General features: G+C 34.9%; 1 protein-coding gene across 1 annotated transcript in view; it reads left to right on the forward strand.

Annotated features, from left to right (window-relative positions):
- Positions 1 to 23,525, forward strand: part of LOC145671203 (uncharacterized) — a 59,633-nt gene that overhangs the window by 17,395 nt on the left and 18,713 nt on the right. Inside the window, exon 2 of the mRNA XM_081740061.1 lies at positions 20,569 to 20,891. Coding sequence (XP_081596187.1) covers positions 20,569 to 20,891 — 323 coding nt within the window. The remainder of the gene's footprint in view (positions 1 to 20,568; positions 20,892 to 23,525) is intronic.

Genomic DNA, 23,525 nt, shown 5'->3' on the forward strand with positions numbered 1-23,525 from the left:
CAGAAAGGACAGCCAGCTAAATGCCTTATGAAAATGCTTTCTTACATGTACCGTATATGTTCCATGTTTACATATTGTATTTCCATCCTGCCATTTTTTCCGGCTGCCATTTTTTTCCGTCTGCCATCTTTTCTGCTCTAAAAATGACCCTGCCATTTTTATCGTGCACAATGTAAAACTTTATCAAGGGGATGTCAGGCACCCAAGTTACGATACTTTCAGACACTTTTATTTTTTTTATTTTTTGCATATCTTAGTAATGATAAATGCTCATTTCCCCATAATATCTTATCGAAAACACATAAACCTCCTTTTGCTACACTACTGAAGCCATGTATCTGCTAAGTCTCTGTATACATATGAATGTTCCTGCTAATGAAATCAAAACTTTTTTTTTTTTTTTTTTTTAGTATATAAGGATGATCAAAGAAATAAATCGTAAAAATTTCCATTGTGGATATCAGCTTTTTACCAATATAAATTTTTTCACTCTTTATTCGAAAGTTGAAAAGAAGCGATAAAATAAATAATAATAATAAAAAGCATACTAAACAAATACATTTATTGCGATGAAAAGTGGTATTTAATTGCTTAAAATATATATTATTTTAAAGAATGTGATTTTTAGCAGCAGTTTGATAAAACTTTTATATAGCCTACCTGACGCCTTTGATGCTTGCTTTATATAAAAAACGAAGATTGTAAGTAAAGCAACACGAAGTTTGGAGCTCTCACGAACTAACATTAGCGCGACTTAATTTTCAGTGAGTCATCCTTCCAGCATTTTATTATATGAAAATAAACTGACAGCAGACCTTGCCTGCAAATTTATTCCTATTTTACTCTCTAAATTGAGAAATGTAACTTCATTTATGTGCAATAAAGCAATTAGTACGCCCCGGAACAACGATAATAACATAAATATATTTAAGTCGTGAAAGTTTTTTTTTTTTTGGTTAATGAAGACTCTTCGTTTATAGTCTGTCACAACTGGATAAAATACGACGACTAGAATCCAAAGCAAACTGAACTTTTGTTTATTTATTGTGTAGAGCAAAATAATTGTAGCTCACGCAATGTAAAGTATGACTAAGCGTTATACAGCAAGATGCACTCAATTCTGCTTGCAGATGATCAACTTTAGTTTGTTTTCATCCTTTTTTATTATTTCTTACTCAACCATTCATTGTATTGCTTGTAGATGAACTGGTTTGTTGCCATTTAGCGGAACTCAACCACGCATCAAGTTGTACTCTTCGCGGATGTTGATCCCACAGTGGCATAAAGTAAAAATAATTATTTTATTCCTTTTCTTTGTTTGTGTAATTGAAATTGTATCTTGAATATATCAAAGTTTTATATTGCACTATTTAAATATCTTATATAACGTGGTTTTGAACAACACGGGTTTTGCTGAATGCAATTTTTATTATTATACATATTAACAAATTGACAAGAAACAGTAAATAGCACATGTGCATGCGTAGGCGGGACTTCGAGTTGAGTAGTGGCTTATGAAATGGCGATAGGAACTACAATTGAAAAGTGGAGGCGGGTGGCTCAGTGGTACAGGGTTCACTTCTAGTGTGAGGAATCCTTGGTTTGATCCCAGGAAATATGAGTTTGTGGGGAATAATGTTGTATCCGTGAGGTTTTCGCAGGTTTCTCCCATTCTCTTCCACTTCTGAAAATAGGCAGAAGGAAATCAATTTTATGTTACTGACGAATAGGAACATGAAAATATTCCATCACCCTTAATTTTATATTTAATTCTTAAAATTTATTTCGTACTTATATGAAAAGCTGGTATTTTCACATAATTGTCTGTCTCAGCTACCAGAATTATCATATTTTAACGAATTGTGCCTTGTTTTATTAATTTTAATTGGCTTTAAAATACCGTAAAACGGGGCTACTTTGACATTTAGGGTTACTTTGACAGAGTGGGGCTACTTTGACAGATGAGCAATTCGTGCTTCCTGTGACAATTGTTGCATATACTTTCATAGATAAAGGCTGATATGGTGTCCACGGTGCGAAATTGCCGGAGGGGATGAGGGATTTCTCCCATTGTATTTCTACCCCCTCTCAATATCCTTCCTGTCCCCCAATATATAATATAAGGACTTCTAGATCCGCCACTGTTTATTCCCCCCAAAAATGAATAATCTAATTCGCACTCTGACGATATAGAGAGTGGATTCAATGTGTCCTGTGCAAAAAATGAGTGTATGGGTTTTGTAATGGTGGATCAAAAAATCCTCAACATGCTTGTTACAACTGTGATGTTGACGACTAAGGTTTTTCTTTCCATTGTTATATGTAAAGATAATATACCGATACATATATAATTATGTTAAAAGTAAAGTAAAGTAAAAAAAATAAAGTAGAGTACAAAATAAAGTAACAATGTAAGGTAAAGCACCGTGTATGTTCAAAGTAAAAGATGTTTAAAGTAAAGCATTAGAAAAACTTGTATAGTGGTGTATAATGATGTACCACAACAAAATAAAGATTTCGTGCTTATCAAGTATACAGCATACCGTACTTTACACGTTACCAAAACGGTGTTTCATACACTTTACATAAATTCCATGTCAAAATAACTCCATACGTTGAGTAACTTTGACCTTATGCAGCAAATACATTTCTTCCTGCCAAAACTTACTTGTAGAAACTTAGGTTTAGTAGTGGATGTGATAGTCTAGATACCTATTGTTATGATGAGAATAGTATCATTCATTGGTTGCAGAAAGTGTCCCGTGTACACATCTAAACTAGTCCAAAACCTGTCAAAGTAGCCCCGTTTTACGGTATTGTCAGCTAACTTCTAAATGAAACGAGTAGTTTAGTTAAAATCAAGGAAAATTTATGAAATTCCCGACCAGAAATATTTCTGATCGTTATTTTGGTCCCGCTGCTCAAAATAGAAGTACCCACGAGTTTTAAATTGACTTCTAAAAATGCTCTGTTCTGTCATCAATCTGGAAAGTTTCGTAAACAAATTAATTTTTCGGAAAGTAAGTCATAAATTAAATAAGACAAGCGTCGAACTTCTACTTCAAGATGCTCTTTCAATAAAACTGTCTAGAACTGCAAACACTGGGACACTCTATTGTGGAAAACAAGAACTAACATATTGCGTAAATCTCTGTGGAGAATGTGTGCTTCAAATAACGAAATGATTAGATGTAATGTAGTAGATGTATTTAGTATGTCTGGAAACAAGTTCCAAAGAGTTGTCAGGCAATAACTTCTGCATAATTAGAAGATGTATATTTGTATATGTATAATAATGTATGTATAATAGCGTATGTTAGATAATTGTGTATACTACACTATAACTGAGCATTAAGCCTGTTGTGTTGTCCTTATGAAATAAATAAATTTTAGGTTTTTGTTCTTCCTCTGACAAGTGGTTTCAAATGCTTGAGTGTCATAATTTGTTTTCTCTGCAATGAAGACTGATATTTATACCTTACAGAAATTGGAGGATATTCGGTAAAAATACAGTCTAATATTGAATAACCTAATCAGGGGCGGACCCAGAACCGACTTCTGGGAGAGGGGCGGTGGGTTGTCGTACTGCTACTTTTAAGGGCTTCCAAACTTTGGGATGGGTTTTATTTATATACATAAAATAAGAAAGTTTTCTCTTCTTGGGGCGGGGGGGGGGAGGTCGCCCCGATCGCCCCTGGACCTAATGTTCTATCCAGCATTTAGTTAATATGGCATGGACTTGCACTCCAGTCCTCAATCCTCTGTCAAAGCTAGAAGAATTCTCTCTACTAGCAGAATAGGTAAATTAATAACTCGGAACATCCACATCCTTTGGCCCAAACCATAGCCCAGAACGTGATATATATATATATATATATATATATATATATATATATATATATATATATATATATATATATATATATATATATATATATATATATATATATATATATATATATATATATATTGGACAACTTAGATGCTTGGGTAGAGTCTATAAGAATAAAATTTACAGAAGTCCAGCATTAGAATTTAATTTTATTAACGAGTCTGCTTTTCCAAGAACTTCTTTGTATAGGGTGTTCCAAAACAACACCGACAACGTTTGGGAGCTGATTCCTGACACCAAGATAAAACAAAAAATATAGACCAACCTGATTGCACAAATGCTTCGTTTCGGAGTTACAGGCTGCCGAAAACATGAAACAATGAACTTTAAATTTCTATAGCTCCAAAACTATGGGATCTACCTTAGTCGGGGCAAGAATTAACTCAGGAAGTAATATGTGCGCTATCCAAAAATACATTTTCAGAATCCTAAAGTACTTACGCAACAACTTTTATAGAGGGAGTTTGGCTACGGCCATATAATCTGAAGTATTCACCCACTATCTCTATAAAAATTGTTGCAGAAGTACCGCAGGATTCTGAAACTTGGGTATTTGGATAGAACACATAGACTACTAGTTCCTAAGTAAAGTCTTGCCCGACCACAGTAGGTCCTATAGTATTGGAGCTATGAACCTTTAAAGTTCATTTTTCCATATTTTTGGCAGCCTATATCTCCTAAAGGAAGCAATTGTGCACCCAGGTTAGTCTATTCTTTTTTTCTTACCTTAGTGTCAGGAATCACCTCCCAAACGTTGTCAGTGTTGTTTTGAAACACTCTATATATTGTGGACTTACAAAGTAAATATGAAAATTAATATATTTCATATTTTTATCGACATCTTTATATTTATTTCACGCGCGTGGGTTCGATAGTTTCGTTTTTCTTTATATCCGCTTGTTAAATCGTCCAGACAAACCGGAAAAGAATAGCGTTATGTTTACAAATGTGAATTATCTTGTTTGTCTCCCTTGTATAGCTGCTGTCATGTAAAACTGTGTATGCGACAAGTTGCAACAAATTGTAAGAGCTTCCTAATTACATTAAGATGAACGTATTTCTCTCAAAGTGAACTTTTATACACACTTTGGAAAACATTGACAAGAATGACAGCATACATGGCTCACAAGTTCCAAAGGATCAGCCAAAAATTGTGGGGATGAATATGATTAGTGATTAGGGAAGAAGGCCTTCAACTTTGCCTAGAAGTATATTACTTGTTTTCAATTACAATTAAAAAAAAAAAAAACAGTTGAGGGAAATAGCATCTTTTAAGTCGATTCTTGGCCTTATATTTTGCACTTTTTCCTCCCCTTTTTCCTATGAAAACTGTCCCTAAAAATCCTAACTCAGGTAATATACAATAGCTCATGAAATAAGCATTTAGAGAGATTTCATCCAAATTCATGTTTTCTGTTCACACATCTTCCAGGAAACATGTATCCTCTCCTCCTCTCTCCCATCAAGAACCTCCGGCAATATGTCGAGAGCGAGGTAACTCCCCGCCTTCCCCCTAGTGAGATGTCACCGAACTAATGACCGAGACCTCCTAAATTCCGGAGCATGGCGTGAATTTTCTTTGAAGTTGCCGACAGCACCGCTTTCAAAAAAAAAGTTTAAGGAGGTGGTGCGAGTCAGGATGGGAGAGTTTCTTGTTACTTTTAAGGTTAGTCTAAAGGGATGAAATAGTGTCGTCAGAAAGAAGTACAATTTTACGTTCGCAGGGGGCATAGCTTTCAGTTTTTACGAAATTTACAAAAATAGATGGCAGTGTTGTCGAACCCAATTTGGAAGATTGAGTTAGAAGTTTACCTCCCCTTCTTTATTTTTCTTTCCTCTCGAAGGATGGGGCAGAGGGTGTGGGATGTCGTTTGTCGGCGACCTTCGTAAGAATTTTCTTTTTCGATACTTCCATCCCTCTAAGTAACCTGACACCACTGACCACTGTCTAGTAATCTGCAGCTTGTACGGAAGAGGAGTTTGAAGCTAATCGTTCCATTTCTGGTAAAGAACGCTGAATAGAGAAAATGCCGATTGCTGAGAACACTTTTTTTTCGGTATTTGCAGTATATTGCTTGTCTTTTTTCACGTGATACTGGACTTGCAATGAAATACATTTGCTCAGCACAGATTTAATCAAAGATGTCATAAATGACAACTCAAATTGAACACAAGAACTCCCAGTGGCGTATACACAACGTCATAAAGAGGAGTTCAGGCACACAAGTTCATATCGTATACCATTGATCTGTACAATGTATTAACGGGTAAAGTACAAAAATTTGAATTCTGTATGCAGCATAGGAGTTTTGAAATGCGTTACTCATTTAAACCTTCATGTACTATCGGTGTGGAGTCATAACGCTATTTAGCGATGAAGACAATATAAATTTTCGGGAAAATTTTCATCACTGATTCCACATTTCAATGCAATTATGGAAAAAACACAAAGAATTTCATTTCTCACATTAGTGACCCCACAGATTTGAGAACTTTGTTTATGAAGTGAATTTCCTTTTCTTTAAAAAAAAAATAGTCTTGAAAGTTACTGTATTTTCAATTGAAATTTCCTTCACTAGGAAACAATCATGTATCTTTAGAATAAATTACTTATTGCATTATTTTTCTGGATCTTTTTCTTGTCAGTAATAATTCTAATTAGTATATTTTTAATAGCATGTGAATTTTCAAATTAGCATTACAAGGGGGTCCGCAGATCACTTCCCGAATGAACAGGGGGTCCGCGTTATCGGAAAGTTTGAGATTCTGGGCTAGTGCATAGATCAACATGAAAGATCGATCCTCACAGTGTATTCCATTACCCAACATAATCTCACGTCCAGGAAATATAAGGGAAACGAGACCCGTACTTTTTATTTATTTATTTTTTTTTCGGATGAAGAAAACAAGTATAGTGAGATTTCTTGCTAAGTTTATTGTTATATATAAAAATTGTACTCTTACATGTTAGAGAGTATATTTTTATATATGAACTCCCTTCCTATGCATTATGAGATGCAGAAAAAGATGAAAGGTGTAAATTCGATTTTTTGTATGTTTATTAAGAAAGTATGTAACGTAAATACATGCAATGAAGCAATAGCGGTGGGCGTCAGTGTTGTTTTTATGGAGAAAAGAGCTGTTACAGTGTATCCATTTTTTTTTCAAAGTAGTAATTTAGATACTATATGTCTAAGCTATGTAAACACAAAATAGTCTATAAGCTATTGCTTATATGCTTAGCATAAGCGTCCTCGGCGCAGGAGACTCGAATTTGATTCCCGGTGGGAGCTCATATAGTTTGGATTCCACTTAAGCCTTTGATTAACTCCTCCTTAAAAAAAAATGAGAAACCTCTTTCAAAATATGTACCTACATCCACCACTGCGAGTAACTTTTGACTCAAGCATCGGTATACATCATACGATTCACCTAGTTGCGTAAAATGGAGTAATTTTTTATTTTACTCGCAATTTTGAATATATGTATGCACAGAATGATAATGCTGTTGCACGACTGTGTAAAAATAAATGCATCAAAAACAATATATCGGTATTTTGATATGTGTATGGAGCCTCTCCCTTTTTGAATTTCGATTCAAAACCAAAATCAATCCTTTGTTATTGACAGCTTTGAAAAAAATAGTTCGTTTCGAAACAATTCAATATATATTTACAAAAATAATTTGGCCAACTTCACACTGATCCCTCTTTTAGACTTCCAAACTATGCTGTGCATAAGGGGCGCTGTCGGTCTCTTGACAAGTATCAGAGCAAAAACAGCAAGAGATATTGTGATGCAAATTTTTGCAATCGATTCAGAATACTAAGGATAGTTGCCATCTCCTCCGTTAACTCTCTATTCAAACCGGAAGTGGTTAAAATTAGACACTTCCCGTTTCAACGTTTATCGCCATAGAACGAAAACGGTAACATACCGGTATATAGAAAAGCGGTATTTTGAAAACTATTTATCGTTTTAAGAGTAAGTTCCACTTGCTTCGTTAACTCTCTTTTAGTACTGGGAGTGATTCAAATTAGCTATTTCAGGTTTAGGTTTCAACTTTTTCACCATAAAACGAAAATGGTAACAGATAACAAGAAACAGTTTTTACAAACAATTCAGCGTCTCAAGACAACATAATAAGACTATCCACAACACTACCAAAACAAGAAGTGATTCAAATTTACTATTATTTCCGGTTTCATTGTTTATGACCATTAACTTACGTCGGTAATAGATAGCCAAAAGCTTTTTTTTTTTTTTTTTTTTTTTGTAAACGATTGAGCGTCTCAAGACATGTTATGACTATCCACAAACTCTACCGAAACCGAAATTGACTAAAATATACTATTACTTCCGGTTTCAGTACTGATTTCCGTAAAGCGAAAACTGTAAATGCTATCAAGATGTGGTTTTTAGCAATTGATTCAGTGTCCCAAAAATAGGTTTGATTTTCTTCCTGAGGCCTCTATTCAATCCGAAAGTGGTTGAAATAAACGATTTTTAGTTTCAACCTTTATCGACATAGAATAAAAACGATAAGTGACAGCGACTAATGGCTTTTTGATACGAATTCAGCGTCCGAGTAACAGGTTCTATCTTTGATCTTATTACTCTATTGCAACAAGTACTTACAGATGCACTACTTCATGTTTGAGTATTCAATTCACATAGTTTGGAAGTCTTAGTTCCACACTGTGAAACGATATTCACTTATTTTCAAAATTTCGATTCAAGGCCCAAGCATATGTATTATGTAAAAATTTATTTTTATATTTTTCTAACAAACGATGGCTTTAGATTTTGAATTCGCCGAGTCGAGACGGCATTTTCTTCATATGAGTAGAGACAGACTTAAATTTCGACTTGTGCGCGTTCTTAGTTTTGAATCAAATTTTGAAAATTGAGGATAGGGTGAAGTATGAGCTTTATTTTTTAAATATTTCGTTTTTGTTGGTGAAATAAATTATTTCTTCAAAAGAATCAATCACAAATAGAATACAAATGATTGATTTTGGCTTTGAATCGAAATTTATTAGGGGACAATTTCACACATGTGCATCTGACGTATTTCTAATTGTTTTGAGTGCTTTAACATATTTTAATGTGTTATAAAATTTGCTAGGGATGCGCACGAGACAAGATTTCTGGCTGTTTCGTCTCGAAAATGAGCTGTAAAAGTGATGTCTCGATTCGAAAAATGTATATTTGTCTATTGGAAGAGCCGTGTCTCGACTCGAATTTTGTCAGGAAAATCCTGTCTCGACTCGTCTCGTGCGCATCCCTAAAATTTGCACTGCCTATTGATTTTTGCCAGTCATCAACCGTTGCCAAACTACTTCTGTTAACTACCGAAAGTTAGTTTCGACAATACTGTATAACAGCGTTTCCCAACCTTTTTCAACTTGCGGCACACTACGGGTCTAACTTGAATTCTCACTGCACACTCATAGGTATTATTATTATTATTATTATTATTATTATTATTATTATTATTATTATTATTATTATTATTATTATTATTATTATTATTATTATTATTATTTGTAAATAGAAAATACCGTCGTATTTGTTTCCTTTGATTACTGACCTCCTTCTCACAAAAAATAAAGCTCGATCACTGGTTTTCCTCCATCGTAAATCATTATACTTACTTTTCATTCAAATTAAAAAATAGAAAACAATTCCAATGAAATATAGAGCTCAGTCTTTTAAAAAATACACTTTCTTTTTCGAAGAATGTATCCAACCTGTCACAAGGAAGATCACTAAATTACGAACGAACAAACAAATCTCTTGTACTTTTAAAACAGAATTGCGGTAATTTGTATGAGTGTTTGCTTTGTCGAAAGGATATAATGAGATTTTAAAATTTCAAGTTACGAAATAATCTGTAACAATAAAGAAACAATAATGGTCATAACAGTGATAATTAATACTTTTTTCAACATTAAAAATGAACAGATAAGTAACACAATGTGAAACTTATAATTTATTAACATGGTTAATTTACGTCACAATTTTAAATATTAATAAAATTCTGTTTTCGAAATACAATCTATGTAGTAATAATGTATGTAAAATAATATATTACAATTACAGTATTTTTTCATTGTAGTGGTTCATAGTAATGTGAAATTTAAATACACATATTTCCTGTCTTGCAATTAGGTTCCTATATAATTAATAATTTGGTTTTCATTTCCTCGCGGCACACCGGATGGGAAACGCTGCTGTATAATATGGCCAGTTTCTACAATGGTGTTGTATAATCGTTATTCCAAAATGATGAATCAACTTACTTGAAGCAGCATATGATATGAAGAAGTGTCATAATTTTAGTAAGGTCCGGAACATATAACGCACTCTAATTTTTCAGAATTGAAATTGTAACAAAATGTTCGGCTTATATTACGGCCAATACGAGCCGTAATATCATAATGCGAGCTTGAGTTGTATATGATGAAAAAGCCAAGATCAGGTAGAGAACGTCACTTGTTTTCTATATTTAATAACAAAGGTAATTATTGACAGCACACAAATTTGATTATCGCGGGTTCAGAAACTACAATAATTCTGTGGTAGAAATTCTACTTTGAAGACCAAGCCAAATAACGAGTTTGATACTAGACAGTGTATTTAAACATCGTTTGTTTGGGGAATGCGAGAACGAGTCTATATGAGACGTGTGGCTACATGCTTATCTGCATCCTAACTAGTGCTGTGCGATATTTCGATATATTGATCCATCCATAAGATATTTTCGAATATCTAAACATCAATACCGAAATATTTACGAATCGATGTTTTCGGTATTTGATATTTTCAATATTCAATGTTTTCTACTTTTTTTGGGAGGGGGGTATTTCAATATCTTTCTATATTTCTGTTTTTCGTTTTTCTTATAACATGTTTGATGTTGCCATATAGATAGTCTACCACTGATGGAATAGGTCACGAATTTCGTGTAACATGACTCGGAAGAGACATTGCAATCAGACCCAGAAAGACCCATCACTGAGAAACCACGACCAATCATCCGGAGTGACCCGATGATTCGATAGAACCCAGAGATGGAACGTCATATACATGAGAAATGTGTGTGAGGCTACTAATGCAGTTCTAACAAACCTGATTCTCTCCTCTCTCATCGCCTTTCCACTAAATATAATTTTATTTTTCGCTTGCTTGCTTCCTTGTGTCAAGTGTTACACTGAAAGATAACTACAACGCTTATAAGGGTACCAACATTCAAAATCGCAAAGAAAAGATAAGTCACTTGTTTGTCTTATGAGAGATCGTTAATGTTTAATCGACCTGTAAAGCTTCTTTATTTAGAACATAAAAAATACCGCTGAGGTTAATCAGTTTTTGTTAATTCTTTTTTGTTATAGGCTATAATCAAAAACCACATGCTTGAAGACGAATAAACATGAAATTATATTTGAAATATTCAAAACATGGTATCTTGATTAAGAAATGTCACATCAAGAATCGGGCAAATTAATGTTCTAGCTCAAGCAGGGAACATCATTAATGAAGTATAAATAAAATTTTTGCAGTAATTCTGCAGAGCTATTTCGGTTGCTTCTCAGTCACCAGGTGTATCTGAGTTTCCGGATATGATTTGGTGTCCGGGTTCGTTCAGTCACCGAATCAGACCGAGGCTGAGAAGCGAACCCGGACCCGGACCCGGATGACTCAGACAAAATTCGAGACCCAAGTGGCCCATGTCCCATTCCATCACTGTTATATGCATAATCGAATAGTCCGATTTCTCAGTAATGCTTTAATTCAACAACGCTTTTGGTTGCTTTCTGGATAATTTTTACTTTCCAGTAACGATAAGAGAAGAAAACATGGTGACTGTAATGGAAGTGAATGATTATGATAGAATTGGTGAAATGAGAATGTTTTTGGAAATGGAAAAGCCCCGAGAAAACTGCGGCTACTGTGTTTTCCACCACCAATTTGCGTTGGCGGGATCAAACCAGGGATGCCTGACACTAGAGGTGAGCGCTCTACCAGTGACCCATCGTATCCAAGCGACAAAGATTGATTGAAGTTGGAAGTGATTATTTATCTTATTAAAATCTTATGATTTCAGTCTCTAAGCGTCTATAGTTGGGAAAGTGAACAGATTCTTATACGAACAATACTCGAACAAAGAAAGGGCTTGGAAATTCAAAAGTGGAGAAGAGTAAAACATTTATTTTAGTTTGTCTTTTGATAGTAAATGCACAAATTTGACATGTGTCCTCAAAGGAGCACATACAGCGCACAAAGGGACTACGATAAAAAGAGACGATTAAAAAAAAAGTTGATGAGGCTAAGTACACTTCGAGAAATAAATGCATTTCATTCATTGTCAATTGCGAGTAATCTTGGGAAGATTAATAAATTAACTGATGATGCTTTTGAATACAAATAATCGTGTTTGAGGAAATTTCAGAAATATAATTAATAACTTTTTTAAATTAAAGATAACAAGCAAGTGTAGACAATCCTTGGTTTAATTTTATTTATTTATTTAGTTAAATATTTTTACATAATTTCATAAGATCAGTATATCGGTGTAAAGACAAAATAACTCGAAGGTTTTTTGCTATCAGCGGTGAGCGGTTTATCCAATCTAATCCAGTCCATTTACATGAATTTTATGGATGCAGTAATAAGACATTGAAACAATATTGTTTCCCCTCAACAACACGCGGTGAGTTGTCATAGCATGTAGCTGCATTTGCTCGCTTTAAAAACGTATTGATTGTATTTATCAAATTTGAAACCAAAATTTTCTAATCGCAGTTTCAGTTACATAATTATTCTAAATTGTTCATAAATGTTCCTGAGAAACCTTTGAGTGGTTGGTATTTGTTTCCACATATAATGTGTAACAGAAAGGTGCGTGTGAATGTATAGTTATATTGTGTGTATGTGTGTGTGTTTGGTGTTGAGAGAGAAACTCACAAGACGGTCGTGTCCAGTGTCTTCAGAAGGATGTTTGTTGTCCCTCCCCTCAAGGACAGTGAAACGAATTGGAGGGAGAAACGAAATTGGACACTTAGAAAGAAAACAGATGTGAAAGAAAGCGGGGAAAAACTGTGGGTTCGGTTAAACTGAACATGTCCATTATTATAATACCCAGAATAACCAAAACATTTTGCATAAATTAAGTTGGTTCACAACAATGGTTGGTTTACAAACTTACAACAATGGAAAGAATAAATTGTAGTAAAATTTTTCATATAAAAATTCATAGATCACTTGGTCCTGTCTAAATGACAGAATTTCAGAGACCTAGAACAAGCGATGACGCGAGAGGTATCTAACTCCTCTACAACAATTAAAAGCTTACAACAATGGAAAGAACAAAATATCGAAAAATGATTACCTTATGAATCATACACTACATTACGGTGTACCAAATGCCGAAATTTCAGAATCTTAGAATAAATGATAACGGGAAAAGCATTGGATTCCTTCAACAATCAAAAGCTTACAACAATGGAAAGAACAAAATGCTGTAAAATTTTCGCCTTGAGTTTCATATATTACTTCATTTTGTACTCAGTGACAGAATTTCATCGTCCTTGTGCAAGCGATAACGGGAAAGGGATCAGATTTCTCCACAACAATTAAAAGGTTACAACAATGGGAACGAAAATTCATAATAAAATTTTCGCTTTCATATTCATACATTACTACATTCTTTGCTAAATGCTAGAATTTCAGAGTCTTAGAACAAGCAGTAACGCGAGAAGCATTGGATTACTCTCCAACAATTAAAAGCTTACAACAATGGAAAGAACAACATTACGAAAAAATTTCAACTTGTGATTCATACATTAGATCACGCTATACTAAATGCCAGAATGTTAGTGTCCTAGAACAAATGATAACGGGAGAAGTATAGGATTTCTCTGCAACAATTACAAGCTTGCAACAATGGAAAGAACAAAATTTCGAAAAATTGTCACCTTGGAACCTATAGACTACATCATGCTGTACTAAATACCAAAATTCCAGAGTCCTAGAACAAATGGTAAGGGGAGAGGCATTGAATTCCTCTGCAACAATTAGTTGAACTCAACAATGAACGAGTCAACAATTCGAAAATCTGCACGGAACAATTGCTGCGTATAGTCATTATCTTCAAACAGACTGACAGTGAAGAACATAGTTCAATATTTGTAGAAGTTATTAGTCATTTTTGTGAATATTAATTAACATTGAAAAGATAGGGCGATAGCAACGCCATCTCTTATCACAGAAACAAACTTTTTGTGGCTTTAGACCATCCTTAAATTGTCCATCCGCCGCCGACTGGACACGTCAAATTCTTGTGCAACGAGGCCTTTAACACATCATCATCACTCATTGTCGCTGTGCTCAATCAATTCACCGTTGGAAAATAAGGTATCGTTTCTCATGCAGTGCATTGAAGCTTTGTCGTAAATGATAACCAATCAAGTAGTTTTTGGGCTTATGTTAAGAAAAAATCAGTGCCTCATGTGCTAGCAATGTCGTTTCAGATTTTGCTTTTAGAGGGGTGGGGATGGGTTAGAGGTGTAAAGATCCTCCAATATAGTAGAGTTTCACGTTTTCGATTGATATATTATTATCCTAATAATTTAAAATAGGGCTACATGTAAAAATCTCAAACTCGAGGTGGAGGACAACCCCCTTCCCCTGGAGCTCGAAATGACGCTTCTATCGTGTGCATTACTTGCAATGTTACGGATGGTCTCATTTCTGAAAGCTGAGAAATAAATGTTGGAAAAAATTATGTTTGTCTGGGTAATGCGTCTGAGCTGTGGAGAGAGGGAGCCTACACGATTTTTAGCATACACTCAATATTCTTCTGTACTATTAGTCCTAGAACCAGTGGCGTAACTAAAGGCTTGGGGGCCTCCCCGCGGACAGCGTAGAGTGAGGCCCTTTCTCTACATCCCACTTCACGATTTGAGGCCCATTATGGCTTGAGGCCTCCCCGCAATGCGGGGTCTGAGGGGCCCTTATTTACGCCCCTGCCTAGAACTACGGTTTTGACGTTAATGTTTTGGGTTTGTATGTCCAAATTGTCGACAACTCATTATGCCTGTTTGAGATGTCTGTCTGAGCTCTAGGGAGGGAAGAAACCAACGCGGACGTCAGCACATGCGATTTCTAGCATATAAACAATTGCACCTTGAGTTATGATTTTGTTGAGTTTCATGTCCACAATCAAGGAGTGTGGTAGCCATCCTTGGAGCTTTCCTGGGGCCATTGAAAGGTGCCATCGAATATGGACATTGGGATATGAGATCTCAAGTATATACGCAACTATATCATCTAAACCAAAACTATGTTTTTGTACAATTGGTAAGTATTATAGCAAAAAATAATTGTAAAGTGATAGGTGCCATCTGGGTAGTCCATATAAGGTCATGTAAAAGGGGGAATTTAGTATGCAAACCGGAATATGCGATGTCTTGTATGCAAGAATATACAATACCTTTCTTTCTATTTAATTTAAAGCTTTAGCATCTAGTAGCTTTCAGGTTTAGGTTTTAAAACAAAAATCACCGACAAGTGAAAGTGATTATGTGGATTATGTGTACAGAGTCTGGAGAGAATTGTCACAAATTGTGATTTGCTTGCTAAGAATATAATTCCTCGTAATAATAATCTCTTCTCAAATATCAGAGCTCACTTATGGGTATATGATTAGGGTACGCGTCTTTGGTGTGGAAGACCCGAAGTGGATTTTCTGCAGGAGCTCATGTGGTTCGGATCCCAAGTTAAGCTGTAGACCCACGTCTCATTTAGTTTCGATGCATAAAGGGAAGCTAAACTCCAATCCGAGCAACCAAATCTTCTCAAATATCGCACTTACCGCTGCGATTTTCAGAGCCAAATTGTTGAGTTGGATGGTCAAAATGATCAAGCGGTAGTGACTATATAGAGATATTCTGGGGCCATAGGGGAAAATAAAGTATTGTCACAACATATGATTCTAACATGGAAGCAATCATCGATTCTTAACTCTTGAACTTACAGTTCTGCACCTAGCTTTATGTGGAATTAATGGCGGCTACAGAGATGCCAACAAAAGTTATAAAATCCCCAATGAGTCAAAAGTCGTTCAATGAGTCGTTCAATGTCTCATTCTGCTTTCTCACAATTTCTGAATTCCTCACAAACTAATTACAAGATAATAATAATAATAATAATAATAATAATAATAATAATAATAATAATAATAATAATAATAATAATAATAATAATAATAATAATAATAATAAACGAAACTATTCGATCTAAAACAACGAAATGCAGTGTGTCTTTCACGCCTTTATGCCATCACCCCATACTGAAGATTCTTGAACCTAACAATGTTAGAAAAATGTAATTTTCCACATATTTTGTGAGGGAAATTTTGGAAGTTGATTGCTTCGCATTTGATATTTACTTCCTTTTTTTTATTTTTCTCTCATTCGTTTGTTCATTATTTTATTTTACCAGAGCACAATTTTCGTTCCTTGTCAGTTGATTTTTTTAATTATTATACACTCCACAAACTACTTACTTACCAGCACGAACTTTCGAGTTAAAGAAAAGTTCTGGTTAAAATTGGAGAGTTAACACTAATTTTATGCTCTTTGATCACTCATTATATCTATTTCTCATCCCTAAAGAATTTTATTGGCGTGAATTTTATATATACGAAAAATCCCATATAATTAGCATATTTCGAAGAAAATTCTCTTTATCTCTTACGGAAAAATTATTGTCAAAAACTCCTACAAAATGGGATTTTCCCCGTGGGTTGGCATCACTGGGCGGCTTTTGACCGTGATGCACAAGAGAAAAAAGCAGTGGAAACTAAAATTGTATTGCTTCATGCTAGTGGAGAAAAACTTATCACGCCTATCTTTCCCCATTGTATTTTTTAGAAAGTGGGGCAACGCTACATATATTTTCTGGAAGTGGGGGGGCGACGTACTTTTACCCCTGTGTGTCAGTCCATTTCAAATTCATATGTGAGAAAACTCTTTCCACAAATGAATTTGACGGTGGGATACTTAAGGAAAAGGAGATGACTCGGGCAAGCAGGCGACTCATTAAAAATTGCGGGCTTTAAAGTCGTTGTGTGAGGTAAATTTGTCATTTGGGCAAAATACGGGACTTTTGCCGTCCCGTATCGATGTCCCGGGGGACGCGGGACAAAATCATAAAGTAAGGGACTGTCCCTTAATATCCCGGACATTTGGGAAACATGTCCTTTATTGTGACGTAGGATGATTCAGTGAATATTTTAAGCATTATTACAAAAACTCACACTGAAAAGTGAAATAAAATTAACAATCTCTTAAATAATCGTTTTGTGAAACTATGTTCGATTATCTGCCTTTGTCCACCAGCATGAGCGAGCAGAGAGGCAGTCGCCTTTTAGCCTTAGACAACGAAAAGGAAGGAGCCCTTATTTTGGGTACAGCGAAATGTAAGATGCAAAGCCAGAGCATCTGTGTATGTTTGTAAAGAGAACTTCAGACTAATCTTAACATCAATAGAATAAGTTCGATATTTTACAAGATTATTCCGCGATGTGCGTGTTCCGACTTTTCTTAAGGGCCATCTTCATTGTATTTTAAAAATATAGATCATAATACAAAGTGTAGAGTCAACATGTACTTTTCAATAAAAGAAGAAAAATGATATCGTCGGTATTTTGCAAAAAATGTGGTAACTGACACTTTTGGCGAAATTGAGATAACAGTATTTTTGAACTTGAAATAAAAGATCCCATCATCATGCAAAACGGCTATAACTACAACCCAACCAATCCAGAGATAGCTAGGGGATAACTGACACAAAGGTCGACTGTGGTTCTCTAAAAAAAGGTATAAGTGGTAGATGTCTCCTTATTGCATATTATGATTATAACTTTGTAACCTACAAAAAGGGGATAAGATACCCCTTTTTGCTTAATTTTTTCTCTTTCACTTTACAGTTGTTTCCTTTTATCATAAATAATTAGGAATACAAAGCCGACACTTCTGTTTGTGAAGATGATCAGTTGATAGTTACAAGTTTTGATCTTCAACGCGTTCTCTCAACACCACATACTGATAATACCCTTATGTATTATTCAAGGAGGTATGCGTATTACAACAATATTACAGTGTATGAAAACAAAAGCAAGAAGGAAACATGTTACCTGTGAGGTGAAGTAGATGGTGCAAGAGGTGCATGTGAAATTGTGTCATGTGAGTGTATGTGGATTCAGACTGTTGACAATGAACTGCAGCATAAACAAACCCAAACATCATCATCCTTTACTGTGACAACTGTCCCGGACAAAATAAAAATCTAACTATAATTATCATATATCATGCTGTCCAAGTTTTTGAGAGTATTAAGACCATTCACCTCAAATTTCTTTTAACAGGTCACACTTATATGGGTGCTGACACAGTCTACAGCGCATTAAGAACAGAAATATATTAGCCCCCTCCCACTTAGGTTTGCAAAAGGCAACAACAGTATTGCGTTTTGATATTCAGTGATATTAAAGATTTCACCATCTCGCTGAAGCGCCACTACAATAATGTTCAAGTATTGAGAAGGCTTACAAACAGAAGCTGAAAATTTCTGAACCGAAATACCGAGATTTAACAAGACCGTGTGATAAAATGATCATACCCATTGAATTCCATCAAGAGTAAAAGAACATAATCCATTGAACTTCAACAAGAGACTGCTTAGATGACAGTGACGATGATGATCCTTATGACATAATTGACTGATTATTGTTATGAGATAAAGTTATCAGTTAAATGCTATTCGCAATGTTTCATAACAGCAACAAGTGCAGTGACGCAATTGTACTACCGTGCACAAAACTGCAATACCACCTAGATCTTGCATATCCTTCAACGTTAGGCAATCAACTAGAAAGATTTGGTTGGTTGCCTCACGTTAATGGGTATGCAAAATAAGATGGTAATACACTTTTGTCAACGGTAGTACAACCTCATCTTTTGACGTTTACATTACTATAGTTACTCACTTCTGTAACTATAGTTAGTATATAAAGAGCATCAATGTTGGTAAATGCAGGTTGTCAATAACAATTGCAGTTCAGTAGTTTCTTTCCATTATTGTACCAGATAACCATGCATTTAGCCTTAAAAACGTCTTAGGCAAAATGGAGGTAACTACAATAAAAAAAATGTTAAAAATGTAGCCGCAAGATATCTTGGACAAAAGTTCCTCTTTCTTTCAAATGTGTGTAATTTTGCCAATAACAATTACAGTTCAGTAGATTCTGTGCATTGTACCAGATAACTATGCATTTGGCCTAAACAAAGGTGTTATGCAAAAAGGAGGTAAGTACGTACACAATTTAGAAAAACAGATCTAGACGGAAGTACATGAGACAACAGTTCCTATTTTTCCTGGAATTTGTGTAACTTCTTATAGAGTAACATCTGTATAAGTTTACAGTTGTTATGACAGATACATAATTTGGAAATGAGCAATGGATATTTATTTTGCCTTCTCCTGAAAAAATTATAATTTGTCAGTTATCCCCTTTTTGCAAAATAGTGATGATATATTCAATATGTGAAAATTATCTTTTTTCATATCAATGGAAAATCCTGAGTGATAATTGTTTTTAGCTATAAAAGTTTGTAAGTATTTGTAAAAGTTCATTTGCTATGTAAAACTTCTATAACCTCCGTTGGCGTAGGTAAGCGCGACGAAATTTGCATGAAGCTCTTTGCTTATTATTAAATTTTAATGCTAAATCATATCTTTTTTATTATATATGCCACTATATGCAATACCCTCACATGTTATCCGATGCTACATGTAGATATGATCGAGAATTGAACCGGATAATTATTAGTACTAATATACCTACGGCTTCCGTAGCGATTCGCCGCAACCTGTGGTACATGCATATTGGAGTTCCTTTGCAATTTAAGGGGGGGGGCGCTCCTTTGCATGATGGGGTTCCCATTTTTCTTCTTTTCCCTTGGGTCGTCAGTAATTTGGCGAAAGAAACTCACCGATAATTAACAACTGGTGTTCTTTACGTCCTGTGTAGCGTACCAAACCTTCAATGATGGTATAATTAATGCTTCTGTATTTGGATTCGAGTTCTGTAACACAAGCACTACCGCCTGTACCAATGGTTCTCAACCGAAGTATCGCGACACACTGGGGTGTCACGCAGTCCCCTAAGGTATTCGGTGCGGTGTCGCGAAATTTTAGAATTTAAAAATCATGAAGAATTTAATAATAATTAGTTAAAATCGAGACAGACTGTACCAGTCAATATCTCCAGCGGTAGCAATATTGCTCAGTGCTATATAGAATCATTGTAAAAACAAATTAATTTCACTTTTATAATAGATATTATTATTATTATTTATAATGAAAATATCAAACAAATGTGTCGCGATTCCTAGATGCTCAGTAAACTGTGTCGTCAGTCAAAAAGGTTGAGAACCACTACCCTATACCATCATAAATCGGCTATTCCCTCATAGGGACATATACAGTAAGGATTTAATCTATAAGTCATAAGACATTGGCAAATTATAGTATTCTCCAGGCTTTTGTTGTCATCATGAGATAAATAATCTACCATATGAACTAATATTGCTTATTCTAAATTGCAGAAAATGGCGATTGTATTCATCTTGCATTAAAAAACCGCTGTCATAACCTCCTGGAGAAGAAAGGTCGTCGTCGCAGTGGTGGTCGTCGTTGTGAAATCCACTTTTTGCCATTGGTGCACGTGCAGGGCAGTGAAGCACAGGAGCTGGAACAAAGACTAGAGTGTCGATCAGATTTACCGTCCTATCATTCGTGCCCTGAGCTCAGGCCGCTCAATGAAACGGAGCATGTTATCTGCGATCCGTTAGATACGAATACTAAAAGATGCGACACCACTCACGAAATCGTCAAGACCCGATGCCGGATCTTTCAAATCTGTGATCATGTAAGTAAAATGTAACTTGACTTATTTAATTTGTGTTTTTTATATAACTATGGTCACTTATGTAATAACTGGACTATGTATTTATTTAGCTGAATGTATAAAGGCAGGATGTCAGTAACTATGAAAATCAGTTCATTTTAAAATAATAAAAGATATTTTTACTGCACATATGGAACTAGAAATGCATGAAAAAATGCGTTCTTTTTTAAAAATCGTTTGGTTGAATTTTTAAAGATGATGGCAATGAACAGAAAAATAAACTATATTTTAGGAGACAACAAAAACAAAGTATGTATTTAGGGAATAACGTTCATAAATGATCATCTATCTAACATGATTTAGTTTTAGAATCATCTAACGATGTATAGCAATGGTCTTCATCACATATGGTCGGCGCCCTTCTGAAAAATTAAGGGTGCCCTACTGAATATGAAAGCCTGAGTACAAGGGTGACAATATATTACAGGTCTAACTACCGCAGCACAGCTTATAGTGACCCTCGAGTATTAATGAACTAGTAATATGACCCGCACTGTCTGAAGTTGAAGACCCCAGATGTACAATGTGTATTAGATGCTAGTGGAATTTACTGCAGGAAAAAAAATGTGATATTTATAGACTATGAAATGGAAGAAGTGGAAGCTCTTGTTATTAACATATTATTGGGCGGAAGATCGCTTTGGTAAAGTTAAAGAGGAACAAAAATAATCGTAGTATGGTAACGAATGTCAGAGCAAAAATCAAGTTAATTAACAATAAAAACGAAACAAGAATGGAGTAAAAAAAACGTAAATAAATGCGTAATAGCAAATGGATACACTTCGGAATTATCTGACCATGCACAGGCTATATTAGGAGATCCTGAAGGCCATTATACAGACTTGTTTATTTATTATACATAGAGCGTGTTTTATTAGCAATTGGTTTGTTATATATCTGGTGACTAGGGCGACCATACGTTAAGTTTTGACCGGGACGGGACAGTCCCGTTTTCGGTGCGTGTCCCGGCCGTCCTATCAGTAGATGGAAAAAAGTAGTATTTGTCCCGTTTTATGCAAGTGAAAGAAGTAAATAACAAACCCAAATCTTAGGGGTATGGCGATATATACAGGTAGCTTGGCACTTGGCGGGCGAGGGTATTGGTTGGGTGTTGGCAACTCTGGAAAAGCCGGTAAAACGCAAGGAGTTCGTTGTCTACAGAAGGATTTTTTCTTCTGGGGATTGTGTGCCTCCCGAGCAGTCTGCTGTGCAATTTAAGTGCGAAAACAGAAATCGTGTAATTGTTTACAGACGTGTGGACGAAGGTCAACACGCGGATATTTTAAAATTAGTGATCCTTAGCTATGGCTATTTCTACACTCTCATAATTTATGCTTAGTACACTCGGAATTAATTGGTTCATTCCTCCCCTAACACACACAATGAGCACCTTGATGAGATGGCAACATTGGACCTCCCAAGTTAGTAAACCAGATTACTGATTGCAATAGGAACTTCAAGCAAGTGCGATTGGAGTAATTTATGTACTCAATTAATTATCCGCCTTAGGAACTCTTGAGTTCATATCTTCGTCACAAGATACAAAACGCTTTAATATCTGCCGTTTGTACGTAATATATATTTGCTCCACACAGAAAGTAACTTTTAATTTTTGTCTTATAAAAAAATCTGATTAAACTACTACTCTATGCTGTAAAATAGGTGATTGTGTTACAATAATTTAAAACGAATTTTAAACTGCAAATTTGATATTTGTTTCACAGATTTTGGTAGTTTATTAGGCCTATATAGTTTTTGGCTGTGTAGAACACAATATACTATTAAGCAAATTGGGATATTATGACTTTGAAGAAAGAAGTCTAAACTTTATTAAAACATCTAAAAGGTCGCACTCAGATTGTTAATGTCAATGGAATGAAATCGGATAGCATTCCAATAAAACACGGGGTTCCTCAAGATTCTGTATTGGAACCGTTATTGTTTATATTAATGATAAATGATTTACCATAGAATATCTCAGGGAAATACTTTCTTTATGCTGATGACACAACCTTGCTAAACACCAGCAATAATCTTACAGAACTAATGATATTGAATGAGGAATGGTTTAAGGCAAACGGGTTTCTTCTTAATGAAAATAAAACTACTAGACAAATATTTTCATTGAACGAGTATCCGTTAGCGTCGAAGAATGTAAAACTTCTTGGTATCATTCTGGATAAGCAATTAACATGGAAAGCACATGTAGAATATGTATGTGTAAAACTTTCCAGGATAATAAGTTTAATACGAAATTTAAGAGATACAGTCCCGAACAACTACGTAAGATCAGCATATTATGATTTTTTTTTCAAAGTACCTTAAAATAAGGAATATTATTTTGGGGTAACAGCAACATAACTGAGGTTCTACTACTACTACAAAAAAGTTATTAGAATAATCAGTGATGCATCATATAAAGAACACTGTAAATCTTTGTTCTGTAAATTGAAAATTATGGCTGTTATCAATTTGTATATATTAAGGTTTTAGTATATCTAAAACAAAATATGTCAAGTATTGAGCGTAGACAAGATATTCACCTGTATAATACGACATCTGCTAAACAAGTTGATATATCGTATAGCAGACTAT

This window comes from Thermobia domestica, chromosome 15 (assembly GCF_964235325.1).
Source record: "Thermobia domestica chromosome 15, izTheDome1.hap1.1, whole genome shotgun sequence".
In the NCBI taxonomy this organism is placed as follows: Eukaryota; Metazoa; Arthropoda; class Insecta; order Zygentoma; family Lepismatidae; genus Thermobia; species Thermobia domestica.